Source organism: Pongo abelii, chromosome 2 (genome assembly GCF_028885655.2).
Source record: "Pongo abelii isolate AG06213 chromosome 2, NHGRI_mPonAbe1-v2.0_pri, whole genome shotgun sequence".
Lineage (NCBI taxonomy): Eukaryota > Metazoa > Chordata > Mammalia > Primates > Hominidae > Pongo > Pongo abelii.
Window position 1 is genome coordinate 105,851,285 of NC_085928.1, and position 19,804 is coordinate 105,871,088.

Consider the following 19,804-nt stretch of genomic DNA (forward strand, 5'->3'; position numbering starts at 1 on the left):
ACAGGGAACTGAGCCCAGATGTTTCCACTCAGCCACTTAGGGGAGTTCCTCAGCCAGCCGGTCCCAAGATTGGGCTGTGGGAGTCCATAGGAAGTGTAAACCCAGCCTTTGCCCCTGTAGGAGTCCCAGCCTGGAATCCCTGCAGGCTCAGGTGGGAAACCCCTCACTGTGGACCTTGTGCCAAGTCACCCCCTGGTGGTCTCTGGTGGACCAGAAGGGGCCAAGGGGTGTCTCCAAGGATTCCTCTTGCGTGTGTTTACTCTGGATTCTGAGAGGAGGATAGCCTGGGGCGTAGTGTTCCCATTTGGTTTCTAACTGCTGCCTGGACAAGCAAAGCAGGAATCCTTTGCCTCCGCTGACTCAGGCTCCAAGAATAGCCCTGAGCTCAGTGGGGCCCAAGCCCCCTCCCTCGACTACATCTGTCCCAGGCAAGTCCAGAGCTGCTGGCCTGACAATCCCCTCCCCATTTTCCTGAGGCAGCCAGAACCTGGTACAGCTCTTAGCTACCTAGTCCCTCTGTTATCTCTTTGGGCTCTGGTCCCCATGGTGGGTGGGCAGGTAGGCTGCTCCTCCTGCACCCCGCAGTGCTTCCACAGTCAGGTTCTCTGGGATCCCAGGGGGAAGTTGAAAGCAAGGGGCCCAGTTTTCCTTCTTGGAAGTCGCTGCCTGGCAGTCACAAGCAGGGTGCTGGGACAAGGTCGTTTAGAAGAGGGCTGTTCAGAAGTCCCCCCAGCATCCTAGCTTGGAAGTAGCCCAAGGAACCCTTGTATCACTATCACCCTACCCCACTGCCTTTCCCTCACCATTGGTTGCCATACGTTGCCAATTCGGAGACATTTGTTAAGCACCTTCTACGGCCCGGGACTGGGGCATTGCGCAGATCATTCTACTTTGTGAACGGCTGGAGAGAAGATGCTGGGCAGCGCAGAACCCTGACAGGCCCAACCCTGGGTGCTCATGGAGGTGCAACACCCAGGCAGGGGAACAAGTGCCAAGTCTGTTGCCAAGTTTGAGCTCCTGGAGGATGGGGCTTCATTTCTAAGCCCAGCCTGGCCCTTAGAGGCTACAGGTGTGCTGGACACGAGAGCTTGAGTTGCTGGGAGTGGTCTGGTTCTAAGGGACCTTGCGTACCAAGCCAGGGACTCTGGTCTTTACCCTGGAGCCATGCTGGGGAGGTGTGTTGGAGGTTACTGTGAAGAGAAGTGACTTGGTCAGAGTTGAGATTCAGCTTGGGGACTCTCAGGCCATATTTCTGTATCAGTCCTGGTGAGCTGTGCTGTGGCAGAACAGAGGTCATGGCCACACAAGAACTGGAGCCAGCTGTAGGGGACACAAAGAGGACTACATTCCCAGCAGGGCTGGGAGACGCGGGGGCAGGAGTGGGTTGGAGGAGGGTAATCTTCCATAGTCCAGTGAGGGTACAGTGGGATGTGTGGGGCTGGGACCTGATAAAGAGGCCCTGGTTGGAAACAGATGGGGTGAGATAGTGACTGAGGCCAGGGAAGGAAATGTTCAGGGAAGCTTGGGAGGGAGAAGGATGTTCTCTGGGGGCTCCACCGCCCTGATGGGGTTGTAGGTAGGCACTGGCCTTGGGCTGTGCCCTAGGCTGTGTGCCTCCCAGGAGGCCAGAGCTGGGGCCTCAGAGGGCCACACTCCTGCTCATGAGTCTCATAGGATCTCCAGACGTGGAGTCATTCCAACCTTACTCCTACCTTCTCAACAGCCTCCCCCAGCACCCTTTGAGATACCCTCTCACAGCAGCCTGTCCTTTCTTTTGGGGGCACCTCAATTCTGATGAGTTTTGCCTGAGCACCCACCCTCCCAGCTGGGCCTCCTGTCTCCCCTAAGACTGGCCCACGTGTGCACATATGTCTGTACCGTACTGTCCATGCCACTGGCCTGCTCTTGCCCGCCCTGGCTGTGGGGGAGGAGGTGACAGTCTTAGGGGGAAGGGGCTGCCTGTGTGATAACGTACCTGGTTCTCTGCAGCCCTCACCTGGAGCACACCTTGCAGGGATGGGGGGTCCTGGGACATGGCTGAGGAGACCCTGACCTTGGAATAAGGTTATAGGCCCCATGGGGTCACAGTACTATGCCCCAGGATAGTTTGGGGGGTCAGTAATAAGGGATAGCCCCAGCCTTCCTTGGGCAATAGGAAAGCAGGCAGCATGGATGGTCTTCACTGCCTCCAGCTCTGGCCACACCAGAGTCCTTGGGCTGTGGAGGAGTCCCGCCAGTGCTGTCCCCATATCTCCCTGTGGATCCCAAGGGAGGCTGTGGGGCCGGGCATATTAGAAGGGGCCCAGCAGCCTTGGTGAGTATAGATGTGCTTTCTGGGCTGCCCAGAGTTATTCAGGATTAGCAGGAAAAAAAGGGGGAGCAGGACCCAGATGGGGGCCTGCCCTTCTTAGCGGTGCCTCTCTGCCTTAGTGTCACCCATCTAATGGAGAGATATGCATATACAGAGCCCCACTTCCTTGGGACAGTGGCCCTGGCCTGGTGTGTGTTGGAGGACTGTCCACAGCCTCAGAAGCCAAGCTGGGAGAGGGTGTGAAGTCAGCCTGGGTAAGGGGAGAGGAGTAAGGTAGGGGGCAGTTATGAAGCTGGAAGCTACAGGTACCATGAGGGCAGTGAAGAAAGGAGGAAGGGGCCTAAGGGGACCTCGGCCTGGTGGGGGAGATGGGTGTCAGGGACCTACAAGAAAAGTAGATGGAAGGAGAGGATGCCTGTGGGTGAGGACATGTAGGTAGGGGGACCTGGCCTGGGGAATGGAGGGCTGGATTCCTGAGAGATGAGCTGTCACTGTGGGTGGTCCCGCCCTCCACAGATGGGTGGCCCCCTCCCTGCAGGCACAGCTGGATTGCATCTGCTTGTGGCGTGGTAGGGGATGTGGGACACTGGGATGTATGCATAAGCATGACACAGGTTCTCTCCTCCTTCCAGCTTATCCCCTACAATGAGGGGGTGAGTTACTTGGATCCAGGCCAAGGGGACCTTGGTTTCCCTAAGACCGGCCCAGAGTCACTCACTTGCCAGGGCTTCTCGCCTGTCAAGGAGATTGGGGTGGGGCCCAGGAGGCCCACCAGACAGATGGCTGAATCACAGGAGTGGCTGGCGGAACCCATGGCCTGAGGGCTTGTCTGGGCACCCCCACTGGATTGGGGGTGAGTCATCCCCAACTGCAGCCCCCGCCCCCCACGGCGCTGCTGCCTTGTGGCTCTGCAGGAACCTGTCCACTCCTCAGCCTGGTCACCGTGATTGACCTAAAGCAGCCAAGACCTGTGACCTTAGATGGAGTTGGGGGTACTCCCTCAGCATCTGCCCATGCAGAACCTTCTGGGAAATTCCCAGAGGCCACGGGGGGTCGGGGGGTTTATAGTTAAGTGCGTCATATCGTTTGTCTGGGGGAGGGGTGGTGGGGGCGGCGACCTCTCGGGGATATGGGTGAGGGCGGGTGCCTGGGTCCCCGCCTGCCGCTCCGCCCCCCGAGATCAGGGACTTTTCTCTGCTCTGCCCGCGGGACTGCAGCGGCGGCGGCGGGAGCGGGCGGACGCGCAGGCAAGACCAGGACTCGGGCTGGAGGGGCGCTGGGCTCGGACCTGCCAAGTCCGCGGGGGAGCAAGGGACAGAGGCGGGGGTCCTAGCTGACGGCTTTTACTGCCTAGGATGACGCTGCGGCTTCTGGTGGCCGCGCTCTGCGCCTGGATCCTGGCAGGGGCGCCCCGAGTGCGAGCCCAGCACAGGGAGAGAGGTGGGCACCGCAAGGGAGGACCCGGCCCTGGGCACTGCACCGTGCCACCCTCCGCTCCACTCGGCCTTCATCCCCAACACCCCCCGCCCACAACCCAGCCAACTCCACGACGCCCCGCGGATTCCTCCTAATTCTGGGACTCCCCGAACCCTCCGCGGTCGGTGCTGGGTTCCCTAAACCGCCTCCTATCCTGTTCCGACCCAAATTCTGGCTCCCTGGTTGCGTGCGGGGTCCCCTGCCTTATGCCAATCCACGCCGGCCCCTAGAGGCTGACCTCAGTCCCAAGTCCACACCCGTGCTGGCGACTCTCCGTCCCCCGCACACCCCAACCCTCCGCGGGAGTCTGCTCTGGGACCCACCGAGCTCCACTCCCTCCAAAGCCCCCAGGCTCAGGCCGACTCGGCCCTGGTTTGCATAAGATGAGGCCTACTCTCCCCACCATCCCAAGTCCCAGTGAGGCCACCGTGCGGGTAGGCGGGTGGTTGGCCTCCCAGAAGAGGCCCTGATCTCTCCTGTCCGCCCCAGTGACCTGCACGCGCCTTTACGCCGCTGACATTGTGTTCTTACTGGATGGCTCCTCATCCATTGGCCGCAGCAATTTCCGCGAGATCCGCAGCTTTCTCGAAGGGCTGGTGCTGCCTTTCTCTGGAGCAGCCAGTGCACAGGGTGTGCGCTTTGCCACAGTGCAGTACAGCGACGACCCACGGTGAGTAGTGGCCGTGGGGGCTGGGGACCACGAGATCCCACCAAGACTCCTTCCCCAGAGAGGGAGGAGACCCTGGAAACCCCAGGCCGGGTCTTTGCAGAAACAAGTTTTAGGGAACCTAGAGACCCCCTAGCCAGGACCTCCTCTGGAGACAGAGGTAAGGATTCCCTAGGTAGAACCTTCGCGCCCTGAAGCACCTCCAGGCTACTGCAAGACAGGAAGGTGCAAGACAGGGAGGCTGTGTTTTCTGATCTGGAGATGGGGAGCCCAGGAGGGGCTCCACGTTCTAGCCCCCTAACCCCTGCAGCCGTTCACCAGAGGTGCTCCATCTGGCCAGCATCCACTTTTCTACATCTGGACCCCTCCTCCTGCAATTATTTAATTAAGCAGCATCTTGTTCCCCACAGACTGTGAGCCCCTAAGGGCTCCTTCAGGTCTGCCTAGGCCAAGCTGCAGATGGTGCACAAAGGAGCCCCTGGGGAGTTTGTTAACCTGGGGGTTCCAGAGGCAAGTGGGTGTGGAGAATGACAGAAGGAAGGGACCCCTCAAGACAGCCTGATACCCATAACCCTCACCCTAGAGGCCTCCTCAAGGCCAGGGCCAGAAGAGATCCTGAGTCCTAGCCTGTTGCCACCTCTACCCTCCAACAGGACAGAGTTCGGCCTGGATGCACTTGGCTCTGGGGGTGATGTGATCCGCGCCATCCGTGAGCTCAGCTACAAGGGGGGCAACACTCGCACAGGGGCTGCAATTCTCCATGTGGCTGACCGTGTCTTCCTGCCCCAGCTGGCCCGACCTGGCGTCCCCAAGGTGAGCCCTACCCCTACCATGCCTCCCAAGATGACCCCAAATGAAGTGTCCAGGGGAACTGTGATTTGACCCCTGCACCTGTCCCAGGTCTGCATCCTGATCACAGATGGGAAGTCCCAGGACCTGGTGGACACAGCTGCTCAAAGGCTGAAGGGGCAGGGGATCAAGCTATTTGCTGTGGGTAAGGACCAAGCAGGAGTGACAGGTCAGCTGGTGGGTGGGGGCAGTCAGAGAGCATGTGGGTGACAGTCCTGATTGGTCGTCACTTCAGGGATCAAGAATGCTGACCCTGAGGAGCTGAAGCGAGTTGCCTCACAGCCCACCAGTGACTTCTTCTTCTTCGTCAACGACTTCAGCATCTTGAGGACACTACTGCCCCTCGTTTCCCGGAGAGTGTGCACGACTGCTGGTGGCGTGCCTGTGACCCGGCCTCGTGAGTTCCTGCCCACACGGTGTACCCTGACCTAGACCCCAGACCCCAACCCCCACTTGGCGTATATGCTCCTGACCCCAACCCCAACTCTGCACCATACTTGCCCACCCCAATCCTCCTGCCTGATCCCCTGATCCCGCATTCCCAGCGGATGACTCGACCTCTGCTCCACGAGACCTGGTGCTGTCTGAGCCAAGCAGCCAATCCTTGAGAGTACAGTGGACAGCAGCCAGTGGCCCTGTGACTGGCTACAAGGTCCAGTACACTCCTCTGACGGGGCTGGGACAGCCACTGCCGAGTGAGCGGCAGGAGGTAGGATGTCAGGAGTGATAGGTGGTAGCTGGGGACTTGGCTGGGCAAGATAAAGTGACCTCTGGCCCTGGGCAGGTGAACGTCCCAGCTGGTGAGACCAGCGTGCGGCTGCAGGGTCTCCAGCCACTGACCGAGTACCAAGTGACTGTGATTGCCCTCTACGCCAACAGCATCGGGGAGGCCGTGAGCGGGACAGCTCGGACCAGTGAGCAATTCTGCCAGCCTCTGACCCCATTCACCTAACCCCCACCCCAGTACCCCCTCCCACTCCTGACTTCATGAATCCCCGGTGGGACTCTCCCCCAGCTGCCCTGGAGGGGCCGGAACTGACCATCCAGAATACCACAGCCCACAGCCTCCTGGTGGCCTGGCGGAGTGTGCCAGGTGCCACTGGCTACCGTGTGACATGGCGGGTCCTCAGTGGTGAGTGAGAGATGTGGGCTGAGGGGAGTCCCTGCGCCTCAGACAAGGCTGTAGAGTCCTGAGTCTGCAAGGCCCACTGGCTCCTTGGTGTCCCCCATGCAGGTGGGCCCACACAGCAGCAGGAGCTGGGCCCTGGGCAGGGTTCAGTGTTGCTGCATGACTTGGAGCCTGGCACGGAGTATGAGGTGACCGTGAGAACCCTATTTGGCCAGAGCGTGGGGCCCGCCACTTCCCTGACAGCTCACACTGGTGAGAAGGCTGGGCACTTTCTTCAGGCTGGGACGGGCAGGCAGGGCAAGGCCCGGAGGCCACTGACATCCCATGTGCCCTGGGCAGACGCTTCTGTTGAGCAGACCCTGCACCCGGTCATCCTGGGCCCCACATCCATCCTCCTTTCCTGGAACTTGGTGCCTGAGGCCCGTGGCTACCGGTTGGAATGGCGGCGTGAGACTGGTCAGTGCGGGGGAAGGGATGGACAGGCAAGGGTCAGGGCACGGCCTCTGCTGGCCTGACCCTGTCATCTTGCAGGCTTGGAGCCACCGCAGAAGGTGGTGCTGCCCTCTGTTGTGACCCGCTACCAGTTGGATGGGCTGCAGCCGGGCACTGAGTACCGCCTCACACTCTACACTCTGCTGGAGGGCCGCGAGGTGGCCACCCCTGCAACCGTGGTTCCCACTGGTGAGGGCTCTGTGGGCTGGGCCAGTGAGTTGGGGAGGTGTCGGAGCCCCAGGCTGCCTCTATGCTGTGCTCTCCAACAGGACCAGAGCTGCCTGTGAGCCCTGTAACGGACCTGCAAGCCACCGAGCTGCCCGGGCAGCGGGTGCGAGTGTCCTGGAGCCCAGTCCCTGGTGCCACCCAGTACCGCATCATTGTGCGCAGCACCCAGGGTGAGGTGGATGCAGCCAGCACCCCCACCACACACAATGAAGTTCCAGCCTGAGGGGTCTGAGTGTACCTCCAGCCCTCTCCTTCCACACCTGGGCCCCTATAGTTTCCTCCCTGTCTCCTTATCCATCTACTTCCCAGGATGGCACTGAGCCCTGAACTGTCAACAGGGTGTGTCTGCCCCTACCCTACCCCAGCCAATCTCCTCCCTGCCCCACAGCCCGTCCATGGCTTTCACCTCTGCACAGCCACAAGTTCAATCACCTGCCTTTCTGTTACCCTAGTGGTGACCACTGTACACCAACCTCTCATTGCATGTCCCCATCCAGCACTGACCTCTGCCATCCCACATCAGTGTCTGTCAATGGCTCATCAGTTCTCACTGCAGTCCACTGACTCCTGTCATCCTACATGCTAGCATCCCACGGACCCCTGTCCTCAGTGTCCCTGACCATCACTGGCCCCTTTCATCCTTGCACTCACTTTTTTCAGCCATATCGCAGCTCTCTGGTCCCCACCACCCCACATCCCCACCCCCATGGCCCTTCTCACTCTGCGTCGCTGTCCATCACTGCCATTGTCCCACATCCCTGTCTCTTTCTGACCCCTGCCCACCTACCCTGACTTCTCTCTTAGGGGTTGAGCGGACCCTGGTGCTTCCTGGGAGTCAGACAGCGTTCGACTTGGATGACGTTCAGGCTGGGCTTAGCTACACTGTGCGGGTGTCTGCTCGAGTGGGTCCCCGTGAGGGCAGTGCCAGTATGCTCACTGTCCGCCGGGGTGAGTACTACAGGAGGCTTGTGGAGGACAGCTGTCTGCCTCACTCTGGTCCTGGTTGTGACTTCTGACTTCTGTTTTTAACCCCTAGAGCCGGAAACCCCACTTGCTGTTCCAGGGCTGCGAGTTGTGGTGTCAGATGCAACACGAGTGAGGGTGGCCTGGGGACCCGTCCCTGGAGCCAGTGGATTTCGGATTAGCTGGAGCACAGGCAGTGGTCAGTGTGGGGTGTGTGGGGGGACTGCCGAAGGGACCAATGAGGGTATAGGGGCCAGAGGGGACAGGCAGGAGCCATGCCAGCATTTCCCTCTGACCTCAGGTCCAGAGTCCAGCCAGACACTGCCCCCAGACTCTACTGCCACAGACATCACAGGGCTGCAGCCTGGAACCACCTACCAGGTGGCTGTGTCGGTACTGCGAGGCAGAAAGGAGGGCCCTGCTGCAGTCATCGTGGCTCGAACGGGTCAGGCCCTGCCTCTGTCCCTTGGCTCTCTGCCTCCATTGCTCTTTCAGACCCCCATGCCTTCCCTTGCAGACCCTTGCTTCTCCCCAGAACTCCTGCCTCCCCCTTCAGATTCCCACTCCCTTGTCCCTCAGAGACACTGCTTCCTCTTCAGTTTCAGCTGTCTCCCCTTAAGCCCTCCCCGTCTTCAGATTCCTCTGCTTCTCTCCTAAGACTCCCACAGTCTTTGCCCTCAAATTTCCACCACCTCAACCCTCAGACCCCCACCCCTTTTTTGCTGGACCCAAGTCTCCTCTGAGATTTACACTTTCTCCTCCATCAGACCCGCTCACTGCTTCCTAAAACCTCCATCTCCCCACTCCTCCACTGGACCTATTCACCATCTCCTGTATCAGATTCCTGTCTCCTGTTAGACTCCCATCACCTTCCCCTATCAGATAGCCCCACTCCTTCCTGCCTGCTCCAGCAGACTCCCTATTGCCTCTCCCCACTAGACCCACTGGGCCCAGTGAGGACGGTCCATGTGACTCAGGCCGGCAGCTCATCTGTCACCATTACTTGGACCAGGGTTCCTGGCGCCACAGGATACAGGGTTTCCTGGCACTCAGCCCACGGTGGGGACTGGGGTTTGGGAGGGGGCAGGTCAGGGTGGAATGGGGGCTGGAGGTTTATTGGGGGTCCAGGTGGGGCTCTGGGGCACAGAATTTGCTAGCCCTGGAGCTGCCTCCATCCCTGCTCCCAGGCCCAGAGAAATCCCAGTTGGTTTCTGGGGAGGCCACGGTGGCTGAGCTGGATGGACTGGAGCCAGATACTGAGTATATGGTGCATGTGAGGGCCCATGTGGCTGGCGTGGATGGGCTCCCTGCCTCTGTGGTTGTGAGGACTGGTGAGTGGACCCTGGCCAGCTACTAGCCACACCGTATTAGCTACCCTGCCCTGCTGTGTGTTCCTGATTGCCCAGCTGCCTCCACGCCCCTGCTCAGTGACTGTCCTATCCACACTGACCCACCCCACACTGATTAAGTGTCCACCCACGGTGACCTCCTGGTGGCCCCACACTGCCCACCCCAAGGCACTGACCTCCTCCTTCTCAGGGCTGCCTACAGTGACCTGTCCACACTAACCTCACACTGACTTTCAGATCACCCCTGCGTCAACCATTCCTGCACTGCCACTCTGTTCTCTGCCAGGACCCCTTACCTTGCCTCTGTCCCCAGCCCCTGAGCCTGTGGGTCGTGTGTCGAGGCTGCAGATCCTCAACGCTTCCAGCGACGTTCTACGGATCACTTGGGTAGGGGTCACTGGAGCCACAGCTTACAGACTGGCCTGGGGCCGGAGTGAAGGTATGGCTCCCTGACGCCACCCCTGTCCTTCCTGGCTGGGACTGCCCACCCCTAACCATTGTTGTATGCCCACCTGGCCAGGTGGCCCCATGAGACACCAGATACTCCCAGGAAACACAGACTCTGCAGAGATCCGGGGTCTCGAAGGTGGAGTCAGCTACTCAGTGCGAGTGACTGCACTTGTCGGGGACCGCGAGGGCACACCTGTCTCCATTGTCGTCACCACACGTAGGCAGAGCATGCGCTGGAGAGCTTCGGATGGGTGGTGTGGATGGTTTGGGGATCCAGGCTTGTGCTCCAGATTGGAGAAAGGACCAGGATTGGTAGTGAGCCTTTGGGGGCGGGGTCTGAGAGGAGGGAAGGTGAAGCTTGGGATAGGCAGAGGGGCTGACTGGGCGGGGTGTGTGTGCCAGGACGGGCCTGGGATTGGTGCAGGGGCCACGGGGGCAGAGCCTCTCTGATTCCTGAGCTTTCTCTCCAGCGCCTGAGGCTCCGCCAGCCCTGGGGACGCTTCACGTGGTGCAGCGTGGGGAGCACTCACTGAGGCTGCGCTGGGAGCCGGTGCCCAGAGCACAGGGCTTCCTTCTGCACTGGCAACCTGAGGGTGAGAGGTGTCCCCAGGTCCCCAGGAGGAGGTTAGGGACCAGTGGGGGCAGGGCTGTGGCAGACTCTGCAAGGTAGGCGAGGACAGTGACGGTGGGCGGGGTCTGTCATTGGGGGTCTGCGGGATCCGTGACAGTAGGTAAGATCAATCAGTGAAGTGGGTGGGATCAATGAGTTCATGGAGGGTCAGTCTGGCAGGGTCCGTAAAGTGGGCAGGGTCCGTGAGGATGCGGAAGATCAGTCAGGAGGGTGGACCCAGTTAACAGAGCCAGTGAGGTGGGCAGGCCCTTTAATGCCCCTAGGTGTCACTCTCCCACATGCTCTTGGCCCCCACCCTCACGCCTGCCCCAGGTGGCCAGGAACAGTCCCGGGTCCTGGGGCCCGAGCTCAGCAGCTATCACCTGGATGGGCTGGAGCCAGCGACACAGTACCACGTGAAGCTGAGTGTCCTAGGGCCGGCTGGAGAAGGGCCCTCTGCAGAGGTGACTGCGCGCACTGGTAAGCCTGCCTCGCCTTGGCGTGCTCCTCCCCTGCTGATGACCCACCCTGACTTCCTGCACCCCAACTCTGAGTGACTCCTCCTGTACCCCACCCCTCACCCTCTGACCCTGGGTGACCCCAGCATGACCTCCCATGATGCTTCAATAAGACAAACCGGACCCAGGATCTCAGATCTCTCCCTTCTGGGTTCTCAGGACTCAGCCTCTGATCCTCGATCTTTCATTCCTCCTTCAGAGTCACCTCGTGTTCCAAGCACTGAACTACGTGTGGTGGACACCTCGATCGACTCGGTGACTTTGGCCTGGACCCCAGTGTCCAGGGCATCCAGCTACATCCTATCCTGGAGGCCACTCAGAGGCCCTGGCCAGGGTGAGGGGGAGGCCAGGGTTTGGGTGGGCTGGCAGTTGGGGCTCTGTGGAGACAGCTTTTTAATCAAGTTCTGTCTCCTGCAGAAGTGCCTGGGTCCCCGCAGACACTTCCAGGGATCTCAAGCTCCCAGCGGGTAACAGGGCTAGAGCCTGGCGTCTCTTACATCTTCTCCCTGACGCCTGTCCTGGATGGTGTGCGGGGTCCTGAGGCATCTGTCACACAGACACCAGGTATAGTGGGCATAGTGGGAAGGGCAGAAAGGTGTGTCTGGCTGGGCTGCCCGCCTCAGTAACTTGTTCCTCTTCCTACAGTGTGTCCCCGTGGCCTGGCGGATGTGGTGTTCCTACCACATGCCACTCAAGACAATGCTCACCGTGCGGAGGCTACGAGGAGGGTCCTGGAGCGTCTGGTGTCGGCACTTGGGCCTCTTGGGCCACAGGCAGTTCAGGTTTGGCCCTGGGGCAGCCAGATTCTACCTCTCCCTGCGGCCCCCCACCCGGGCTCCATACCAGTTACCATCTCCTGACCACCCAATAGGTTCAGGCATTCTCCCAGCTCTCCCACAGGCTCCAGACCTCACCTGCTGCCTGGCTCCCTATCCTGCCATCACTGCTGACTCCCTAATAGATAGGGTTTGGTCACACACACCCCGATGTGTTGCTCCAGGCTCTGTGCACCCCCATCCCTGCTCTATCATCCTCCTCAGGCTCTGTGTTTCCTTCCACCCCAGGTTGGCCTGCTGTCTTACAGTCATCGGCCCTCCCCACTGTTCCCACTGAATGGCTCCCATGACCTTGGCATTATCTTGCAAAGGATCCGTGACATGCCCTACATGGACCCAAGTGGGAACAACCTGGGTAAGGACTGCAGCAGGCATGGACTCCTGGGGCTATCCACTGGGAGCTTGGTGCCCCAGGGTTCTGACATGTCCTTCCTTCCAGGCACAGCCGTGGTCACAGCTTACAGATACGTGTTGGCACCAGATGCTCCTGGGCGCCGCCAGCATGTACCAGGGGTCATGGTTCTGCTAGTGGATGAACCCTTGAGAGGTGACATATTCAGCCCCATCCGTGAGGCCCAGGCTGCTGGTAAGGAGTAGGCTGATGGGGAAGGGGTCTGGGAATAGGGGTGGCCCTGAAAAGGCTATCATGCAGCCACTGGACCCCACCTTAGGGCTTAATGTGGTGATGTTGGGAATGGCTGGAGCGGACCCAGAGCAGCTGCGTCGCTTGGCGCCGGGTATGGACTCTGTCCAGACCTTCTTCGCCGTGGATGATGGGCCAAGCCTGGACCAGGCAGTCAGTGGTCTGGCCGCAGCCTTGTGTCAGGCATCCTTCGCTACTCAGGTCTGGAAGAGGCCTCTGGGGGACTGGGTGGTAGAATATAAGGGGTCTGGGGGTTCTTGGTAGAAATGTTCAACCTCAAAGAGACCCTATGTCCGCAGCCCCGGCCAGAGCCCTGCCCAGTGTATTGTCCAAAGGTAAGAGTCCCTCATCGAGAGGTGAGCAGAGGCTGCACCTGGGGCTAGCCACTCTGACCCACATCTGACATGTCTTTCCCTAGGGCCAGAAGGGGGAACCTGGAGAGATGGTGAGTGCCCCTGCGGGCAGGGAATAGAGAATGGGTTGGGTGTCAGTGGGGCAGGAGAGGTTGGCAGCACAGGTCTCACTGATCACCCTTCCTAGGGCCTGAGAGGACAAGTTGGGCCTTCTGGTGACCCTGGCCTCCCGGTGAGTGCCCCCCACATCTGTCCCTGCACCCTGACTGGCTTATCCCCACCTAACTGCTGTCTTCTCTCAGGGCAGGACCGGTGCTCCCGGCCCCCAGGGGCCCCCTGGAAGTGCCATTGCTAAGGGTGAGAGGGTGAGTGTGGAGACCATCGAGGTTTCTCTGAGGCACTTCTCAAAGCATTCTCAGGGTTTTTACAAGAGAGAAGGAAGAAGCAGAGTTAGAATCATCGGGAATTCCTAGAAGCCCAGCTGGAGGTTATAAACCACCGCAGAGAATTTGGGGGGCACTCTGACGTAGAAGGGCCAGTGGGGCCTCTAGCCCCCCTGCAGAGCCTGAGCAGCAGCTCTAAGTCCCAGAGGCAGGGAAGCCCTCTGCCTTGTTGCTGCCCTTGTGCCTGGAATTGGGCTCTGTGCAGCTCTGAGGGGCCACTTCTCTGCCTCACTGTTCCACCCCCAATAACACTTGGGGGCCAGTGGGGTAGGTGACCGCTTGTTGATGGGGTGAGGCCCCTCCAGCAAACCAGGGGCTTTGGGGGAGGGTCCCCTCCTGTCCTGACCTCTTCACCTCCTCAGGGCTTCCCTGGAGCAGATGGGCGTCCAGGCAGCCCCGGCCGCCCCGGGAATCCTGGGACCCCTGGAGCCCCTGGCCTAAAGGTGAGCAAGCCTTACCCTGCAGGTCAGGGTGGGCGCTGCCTGAGTGGGTGGGGTGGCTCCGACTGTTCTGCCTCTGGCCTCCATTTGCAGGGCTCTCCAGGGTTGCCTGGCCCTCGTGGGGACCCGGTAAGGTGCCTTCCCTTCTTTGCTCTCTAAGTGTCTTCCCAGGGTTCTTCCACAGGGTGGGAGCCTGGGGTGGTGGTGCAGTGCCCACGTTGACATTCACCTGAGCCCAAGCACCATCCTCTGCTCTGTTTCGTCCTCAGGGAGAGCAAGGACCTCGAGGCCCAAAGGGGGAGCAGGTAGGTGAAAGGGGAAGGGAGGCGGCCGGGATGTCCCAGGAAAGAGCAGGACTGCCCCACACCAGACCTTGTGCAGGGCCTAAGGCGCGAATAGGAATAGCTGGACATGTCTAGGGGCTTCTTCCAGCTCAAGGCCCCCATAGCCTGAATCCTGCCCACTGCTCTCTGTCCTTACAGGGGGCTCCCGGACAAGTCATCGGAGGTGAAGGACCTGGGCTTCCTGGGCGGAAAGGGGACCCTGGACCATCGGTAAGTGCAGGGTATGTGGAGGCAAGTGATGTGTAGTGGGGGGACCAACACGAGGGGGGCGAGAGTGCGGTCTGTGAGGTTGCACCTTATACTTTGTCTCCTCCATCAGGGCCCCCCTGGACCTCGTGGACCATTGGGGGACCCAGGACCCCGTGGCCCCCCAGGACTTCCTGGAACAGCCGTGAAGGTGACAGCCTCATGAGTGCCATGTGATGCAGAGACCTGGTGACCCCATTTGAACCCACATAACCCCTACCAGTTACTCTGACCCTTGTGACCCTTTGATTACCCCCATCCTCACCATGACGCCTCAGTTCTCCCAAGATCCTTGTAATCCAATTGGACCCCATGACCCCCATCCCTCCTGGTATCTTTGGGAGTGAGGTGTGGCCCAGGGTCATGGGGTCATCATCTGTTTTCTAGGGTGACAAAGGCGATCGTGGGGAGCGGGTAAGTGAGGGACAGGCTGGGCTAGGGGTGGCTTGGAATCTGATTCCCCTGTTAATTCCCTGACCTGCTGTTCTCTCCCAGGGTCCCCCTGGACCAGGTGAAGGTGGCATTGCTCCTGGGGAGCCCGGGCTGCCGGTGAGGGGTCTTGAGGCTCTGCTGGGGGCCCTGCTCAGGGGTGTGGGTCTCTCCTGGGGCAGTGGTTGGGTGCTGGGCTTTGTAGTTCTTGGCTCACATTTTTACTCACTTCTTCCTAGGGTCTTCCTGGAAGCCCTGGACCCCAAGGCCCCGTTGGCCCCCCTGGAAAGAAAGGAGAAAAAGTAGGAAGGCTGACTTGATGATGTCCCAGTTCTGGGGTGGGAGGCTGCGTGCTGGGGGCAGGGCCTCCCTTTGGTCTTCCCACCCATGCGTTTCTCCTTCAGGGTGACTCTGAGGATGGAGCTCCAGGCCTCCCAGGACAACCTGGGTCTCCGGGTGAGCAGGTGAGTGGAGTGAAGGGGCCAGGGGTTCTGAATATGGTGGGCATAGCTCCAGCCCCCACCTCAATCATCAACCACTGCTCCATCCTCATGCCCAAACCCAAATCTCTGAACCCCCAAATTCATCCCTTCCAGGGCCCACGGGGACCTCCTGGAGCTATTGGCCCCAAAGTGAGTACCAGTTGGGGGATTCAGGTGTGAGGGGTGCTACTCTGGGCTCCCCATGGTATTAGGGGAGGCTGGAAGATCAGGAGATAAGAGTTCCCTCCAGGTCAGAGGTCACGGTTTTGGAGGGGGTGGTTGGAGTTTGAGACCCCTTGTCTGGGGTTTGACGTTCAAGCTCCCCCACCAACCCTTTCTCTCTCTGTCTTTCTCTCACCCTCTCTCTTCAGGGTGACCGGGGCTTTTCAGGGCCCCTGGGTGAGGCTGGAGAGAAGGTAAGTGCAACCTGGGGGGCTCCAAGGGCCCTGGAGGATCTGGGCCCAACTCAGCTCTGACCTCTTCTGTTCCATCAGGGTGAACGTGGACCCCCAGGCCCAGCGGGATCCCGGGTAAACCCACTGGCTGCAATGCTCATACCAGCTGACCTGGCTGTGCCCTTTGTGGTTCTGACTTCTTGCCCTTGACCCCTGCTACCCCTGCTCCTCACCCCTCCTCAATGACCCCTTATCCCTGCTGATACAGGCTCTAACCCTCAGCCCCAGGGACCTGGCTTTGAACCTCTGACCCTGCTGAACTGACCGTGACTTTCACTGACCTGGTCTCTGTCCTCCTGCCAAGTCTTACCCCTGCCAACCTAAATCCCAATCTTCCCTGACCCCTCTCCAGGCCCCACCCCAGCCTCTAGCCCTGTCTGTCCATATCCCCCGTCCCCACCCACCTGCACAGCTCTTCCCTTCCTCTCCTCCAGGGGCTGCCAGGGGTTGCTGGACGTCCTGGAGCTGAGGGTCCTGAAGTGAGTCTGTGACTGTGGTGGGACCAGGAGTGGGACTTCTGTGTGTCCCTCCCCTTTCCCTTCCCCTCCTGGGCTCACACTTTCTGTACATTCAGGGGCCACCAGGACCCACTGGCCGCCAAGGAGAGAAGGTGGGTCCTCGGCTGGGGGTGGTACTGTCTGGTACTAGGGATGTGGCAGGTGGGACACTGGGATTTTGGGCTCCTAGGTGACTCCCTGACCTGTCCCTGCTCCTATCCTCTCTCCACAGGGGGAGCCTGGTCGCCCTGGGGACCCTGCAGTGGTGGTGAGTGACGGGAGGATGGCGCTCTGAGCACAGCACAGCCCTTGAGCAGTGACCCTCCTATAGAACACTATCTGGGCTGTGATTCCACAGTGCTGGGCCCGTGAGCAGGCTTGGAGCTCTGCGGCTCTCCTTCTGCTAGAACCTGCCCCCAGACTCCTGGCTATGATCCTGTGACCCCATGACCACCATGCAGGTCATGAGCTCTTTGTGTCAGTCCATTTTGTATAACCCCTTCCCTGCTGTCAGCGGTGACCGTGTGACTTCTGGGCGGGGACTGAGCTGTATGACCTCCAATTCCATCTGACCTCCATTCCAATGAAGACTTTGGTCATACAACCCCAAGGCAGGGCCAAGCTGTATCTGTCCTGTTTGTTTTCAGGGACCTGCTGTTGCTGGACCCAAAGGAGAAAAGGTAAGCCTGGTATGGGGCAAGGGGAGGTTTCTATAGGGTTGAGGTCTAGGTCATAGGACCTATCTATGGGACCTGGGGGGTCACAGGACTTGCTGGGTCAGGGGGTTAACTGGAGCCTGGGACTAGCACTGATGGTCTTCGTCACCTCCAGGGAGATGTGGGGCCCGCTGGGCCCAGAGGAGCTACCGGAGTCCAAGGGGAACGGGTAAGTGAAGCGAAGTGTTTAGGGGATGGTTGGTGAAGGTTGTCTTCCTGACTTCTTATCCTTCCATCCACAGGGCCCACCCGGCTTGGTTCTTCCTGGAGACCCTGGCCCCAAGGGAGACCCTGGAGACCGGGTGAATCAATGTGGGAGTGGGGAGTGTGACAGAGGGAGATGAGGTGGTGGGACCCTGACTAAGTCCTGCCCCCCTTCTGTCCCCTTCAGGGTCCCATTGGCCTTACTGGCAGAGCAGGACCCCCAGTGAGTACCTGTGACCCTGGGCAACCTCAAGGCTTCCGGGGTCCCCTCCCCTTGAGAACTGCTTGCTTTGAGCGTCCTGCATCACCTCCCTCTTGCCTCCTCCACAGGGTGACTCAGGGCCTCCTGGAGAGAAGGGAGACCCTGGGCGGCCTGGCCCCCCAGGACCTGTTGGCCCCCGAGGACGAGATGTAAGAGGCTGGAGTCGGGGGAGTCACGGCGGGTAAGGGAGTAGGGCTGTTGCCAGCATCATGGGGGTTCTTGGAACCAGGGCTGACTCTCATGTTTCACAGGGTGAAGTTGGAGAGAAAGGTGACGAGGGTCCTCCGGTGAGACTCCTTCCCACTGTGGTTTCTGATCCTTTACCCTTGAACTAGGATCCCAGTAGGCTGGTGCTCCACCAGTTCATCCATCCACTCCTTGCCTCCTGTCCAGCTGCTGCTCAGGCCCTTCTCTGTCCCCTCTCCCTGAGTGAGTTAGATCCTGACTGCCCTGTGCAGTATGACTTTTCTATCACCAGGGTGACCCGGGTTTGCCTGGAAAAGCAGGCGAGCGTGGCCTTCGGGTGAGTCTTGGCAGAGAGAAGTAACGGGTGATGGGAGGTAGGCATGAAGGTGATAGGAAAGGCTGAGGGGGTAAGGGGTGATGGGAGGCCCTGCAGGGAGGCATGGGGTGATGGGAACCTCCGATGTGGATTTTGGAGTAATGGGGAACCTGGGGCAGTGTAGCGGGTCATAGGGGCACCTGCAAAATACTGGGAGGGTCTGTCTCAGGCCAGCTGCTCTTCTTAGGGGGCACCTGGAGTTCGGGGGCCTGTGGGTGAAAAGGGAGACCAGGGAGATCCTGGAGAGGATGGACGAAATGTGAGTCCCAGCCTATGACTCCTCACCCCAACCTTAACTCTCCAACCAGCCAGTTCCCAATATCTGATCCTACCCCCCAACCCTGTAATGCTAAACCCTCCCAATGTTCACTTCCTGTGACCCCTGCACACATGCACCTGAAGGCTACCAACATTCCCATGAGTCCTCATGGTGCTTCCAAAGCTCCCCCAAACTGCTGCCTACCTTGAGTGGCCCTGACCCCTGCCTTTCTGCAGGGCATCCCTGGACCATCTGGACCCAAGGGTGACCGTGGGGAGCCGGTGAGTGGGGCTGGTGTCCTGGGCTCAGAAGGGATGGAGGGTCCCCTGGCGCTGCTGCCAGTGTGCCTTCACACAAGGGGTCTGGAGGTCAAGGTGGGAAGCATGGATGGCCACCCGTGCCTGCTGGGGGCTGGCATTGGGGTGCTTCGGGGAACTTGGGGGCAGAGTTGAGCCTGGGGCAAACCAGAGCCATGGCCTGGGACCTGAGGGCTCCTATTGACTATAATCATTTCCTTTCCCAGGGTCCCCCAGGACCCCCGGGACGGCTGGTAAGGGCTGCGCTGGGTCTGGTCCTCTGTCATTGCTCTCACTTGCCCCTCTGGCTCCACATCATGTCCCCTCATTCCTTCCACTAACTCCCACTTCCCCCACTGTCCCTCTGAAACCTCTGCGGATCCCTGGAGCCCCTCACAGACCCTATATCCCCTCACCAACCCCTCTTCCCCTTGTTGAGCCATTCTTCTCACTGGTCATTCCCCCCACAGGTAGACACAGGACCTGGAGCCAGAGAGAAGGTATTAGAGTCTGTGGGTGGAGGGTAAGAAAGACCCCAGTGCCCCTCCTGGCAGGTTCTACCTTGGGCATGGCTTGGCTTCAAGGCTGTTCCTCAGCAAGCTTATCTCTGCCACAGGGAGAGCCTGGAGACCGCGGACAAGAGGGTCCCCGAGGGCCCAAGGGTGACCCTGGCCTGCCTGGAGCCCCTGGGGAAAGGGTGAGTGTGATTGGTCCTGGGGGGTGCAGGCGTGGGAGGGCCTGCTCTGATTTCTTCCTCCCCTATCCTCAGGGCATTGATGGGCTTCGGGGGCCCCCAGGCCCACAGGTGAGTGATGCACTTTGCCCCGTCTGTCAAGTCCCCATCTTACCCCCACCTCTTACCTGACCCTGTTCCCTCCAGGGGGACCCAGGTGTCCGAGGCCCAGCAGGAGAAAAGGTGAGAGGGTGTGGGGGTTTCTCAGGACATGAGGCTGGGTTATCAGATCCACCTCGGCCTTGGTGGCCTCTTACCACTCTATTTTCCACAGGGTGACCGGGGTCCCCCGGGGCTGGATGGCCGGAGCGGACTGGATGGGAAACCAGGAGCCCCCGGGCCCTCTGGGCCGAATGTGAGTCTTGGTAGTCCTGCCTGGTTGTCCCCTTCCCCTACCCCTTGACATGAGGACCCTAGACCCCAGCCTCGTTGGTTGGTCTTGGCCTTGACGAGCTCTGGGGCGAGACCTGTTGTCTGTGTCTTCTCCCAGAGCCCTGCCTGGGTGGGGCATGTTCTTGCCATGCAGGCCTTAGGCTCACAGGGACTAGAGCCCCTGACCCCA

The 19,804-nt window shown here is 60.1% G+C and overlaps 1 protein-coding gene across 5 annotated transcripts in view; it reads left to right on the top strand.

The window, feature by feature from the left end:
• Positions 1-3,513: 3,513 nt before the first annotated feature.
• The window catches only part of COL7A1 (collagen type VII alpha 1 chain), a 31,152-nt gene continuing 14,861 nt past the window's right edge, over positions 3,514-19,804 (top strand). For 4 of the 5 annotated variants that reach the window (XM_024245435.3, XM_054552179.2, XM_054552177.2 and 1 more), the window contains exons 1-61: positions 3,516-3,751; positions 4,277-4,457; positions 5,108-5,267; positions 5,355-5,448; positions 5,539-5,700; positions 5,849-6,012; positions 6,088-6,217; positions 6,319-6,435; positions 6,538-6,684; positions 6,772-6,888; positions 6,964-7,113; positions 7,194-7,322; positions 7,957-8,100; positions 8,189-8,314; positions 8,417-8,560; positions 9,055-9,174; positions 9,303-9,446; positions 9,778-9,903; positions 9,985-10,131; positions 10,385-10,507; positions 10,858-11,004; positions 11,242-11,376; positions 11,460-11,606; positions 11,688-11,824; positions 12,107-12,233; positions 12,318-12,464; positions 12,550-12,722; positions 12,821-12,856; positions 12,940-12,966; positions 13,062-13,106; positions 13,177-13,239; positions 13,680-13,760; positions 13,851-13,886; positions 14,027-14,062; positions 14,240-14,311; positions 14,421-14,498; positions 14,735-14,761; positions 14,843-14,896; positions 15,016-15,078; positions 15,181-15,240; positions 15,373-15,408; positions 15,630-15,674; positions 15,753-15,788; positions 16,148-16,192; positions 16,288-16,323; positions 16,443-16,478; positions 16,858-16,890; positions 17,042-17,095; positions 17,169-17,228; positions 17,318-17,353; positions 17,461-17,541; positions 17,644-17,679; positions 17,871-17,915; positions 18,142-18,213; positions 18,450-18,494; positions 18,737-18,763; positions 18,980-19,009; positions 19,126-19,206; positions 19,279-19,314; positions 19,390-19,425; positions 19,517-19,597. In XM_024245435.3, the coding sequence (XP_024101203.3) occupies positions 3,667-3,751; positions 4,277-4,457; positions 5,108-5,267; positions 5,355-5,448; positions 5,539-5,700; positions 5,849-6,012; positions 6,088-6,217; positions 6,319-6,435; positions 6,538-6,684; positions 6,772-6,888; positions 6,964-7,113; positions 7,194-7,322; positions 7,957-8,100; positions 8,189-8,314; positions 8,417-8,560; positions 9,055-9,174; positions 9,303-9,446; positions 9,778-9,903; positions 9,985-10,131; positions 10,385-10,507; positions 10,858-11,004; positions 11,242-11,376; positions 11,460-11,606; positions 11,688-11,824; positions 12,107-12,233; positions 12,318-12,464; positions 12,550-12,722; positions 12,821-12,856; positions 12,940-12,966; positions 13,062-13,106; positions 13,177-13,239; positions 13,680-13,760; positions 13,851-13,886; positions 14,027-14,062; positions 14,240-14,311; positions 14,421-14,498; positions 14,735-14,761; positions 14,843-14,896; positions 15,016-15,078; positions 15,181-15,240; positions 15,373-15,408; positions 15,630-15,674; positions 15,753-15,788; positions 16,148-16,192; positions 16,288-16,323; positions 16,443-16,478; positions 16,858-16,890; positions 17,042-17,095; positions 17,169-17,228; positions 17,318-17,353; positions 17,461-17,541; positions 17,644-17,679; positions 17,871-17,915; positions 18,142-18,213; positions 18,450-18,494; positions 18,737-18,763; positions 18,980-19,009; positions 19,126-19,206; positions 19,279-19,314; positions 19,390-19,425; positions 19,517-19,597 (5,388 nt within the window). In that variant the 5' untranslated portion in view covers positions 3,516-3,666. Of the gene's footprint in view, positions 3,752-4,276; positions 4,458-5,107; positions 5,268-5,354; positions 5,449-5,538; positions 5,701-5,848; positions 6,013-6,087; positions 6,218-6,318; positions 6,436-6,537; positions 6,685-6,771; positions 6,889-6,963; positions 7,114-7,193; positions 7,323-7,956; positions 8,101-8,188; positions 8,315-8,416; positions 8,561-9,054; positions 9,175-9,302; positions 9,447-9,777; positions 9,904-9,984; positions 10,132-10,384; positions 10,508-10,857; positions 11,005-11,241; positions 11,377-11,459; positions 11,607-11,687; positions 11,825-12,106; positions 12,234-12,317; positions 12,465-12,549; positions 12,723-12,820; positions 12,857-12,939; positions 12,967-13,061; positions 13,107-13,176; positions 13,240-13,679; positions 13,761-13,850; positions 13,887-14,026; positions 14,063-14,239; positions 14,312-14,420; positions 14,499-14,734; positions 14,762-14,842; positions 14,897-15,015; positions 15,079-15,180; positions 15,241-15,372; positions 15,409-15,629; positions 15,675-15,752; positions 15,789-16,147; positions 16,193-16,287; positions 16,324-16,442; positions 16,479-16,857; positions 16,891-17,041; positions 17,096-17,168; positions 17,229-17,317; positions 17,354-17,460; positions 17,542-17,643; positions 17,680-17,870; positions 17,916-18,141; positions 18,214-18,449; positions 18,495-18,736; positions 18,764-18,979; positions 19,010-19,125; positions 19,207-19,278; positions 19,315-19,389; positions 19,426-19,516; positions 19,598-19,804 lie in introns of all 5 variants that reach the window. The other variant, XM_054552180.2, reaches the window with a different exon arrangement.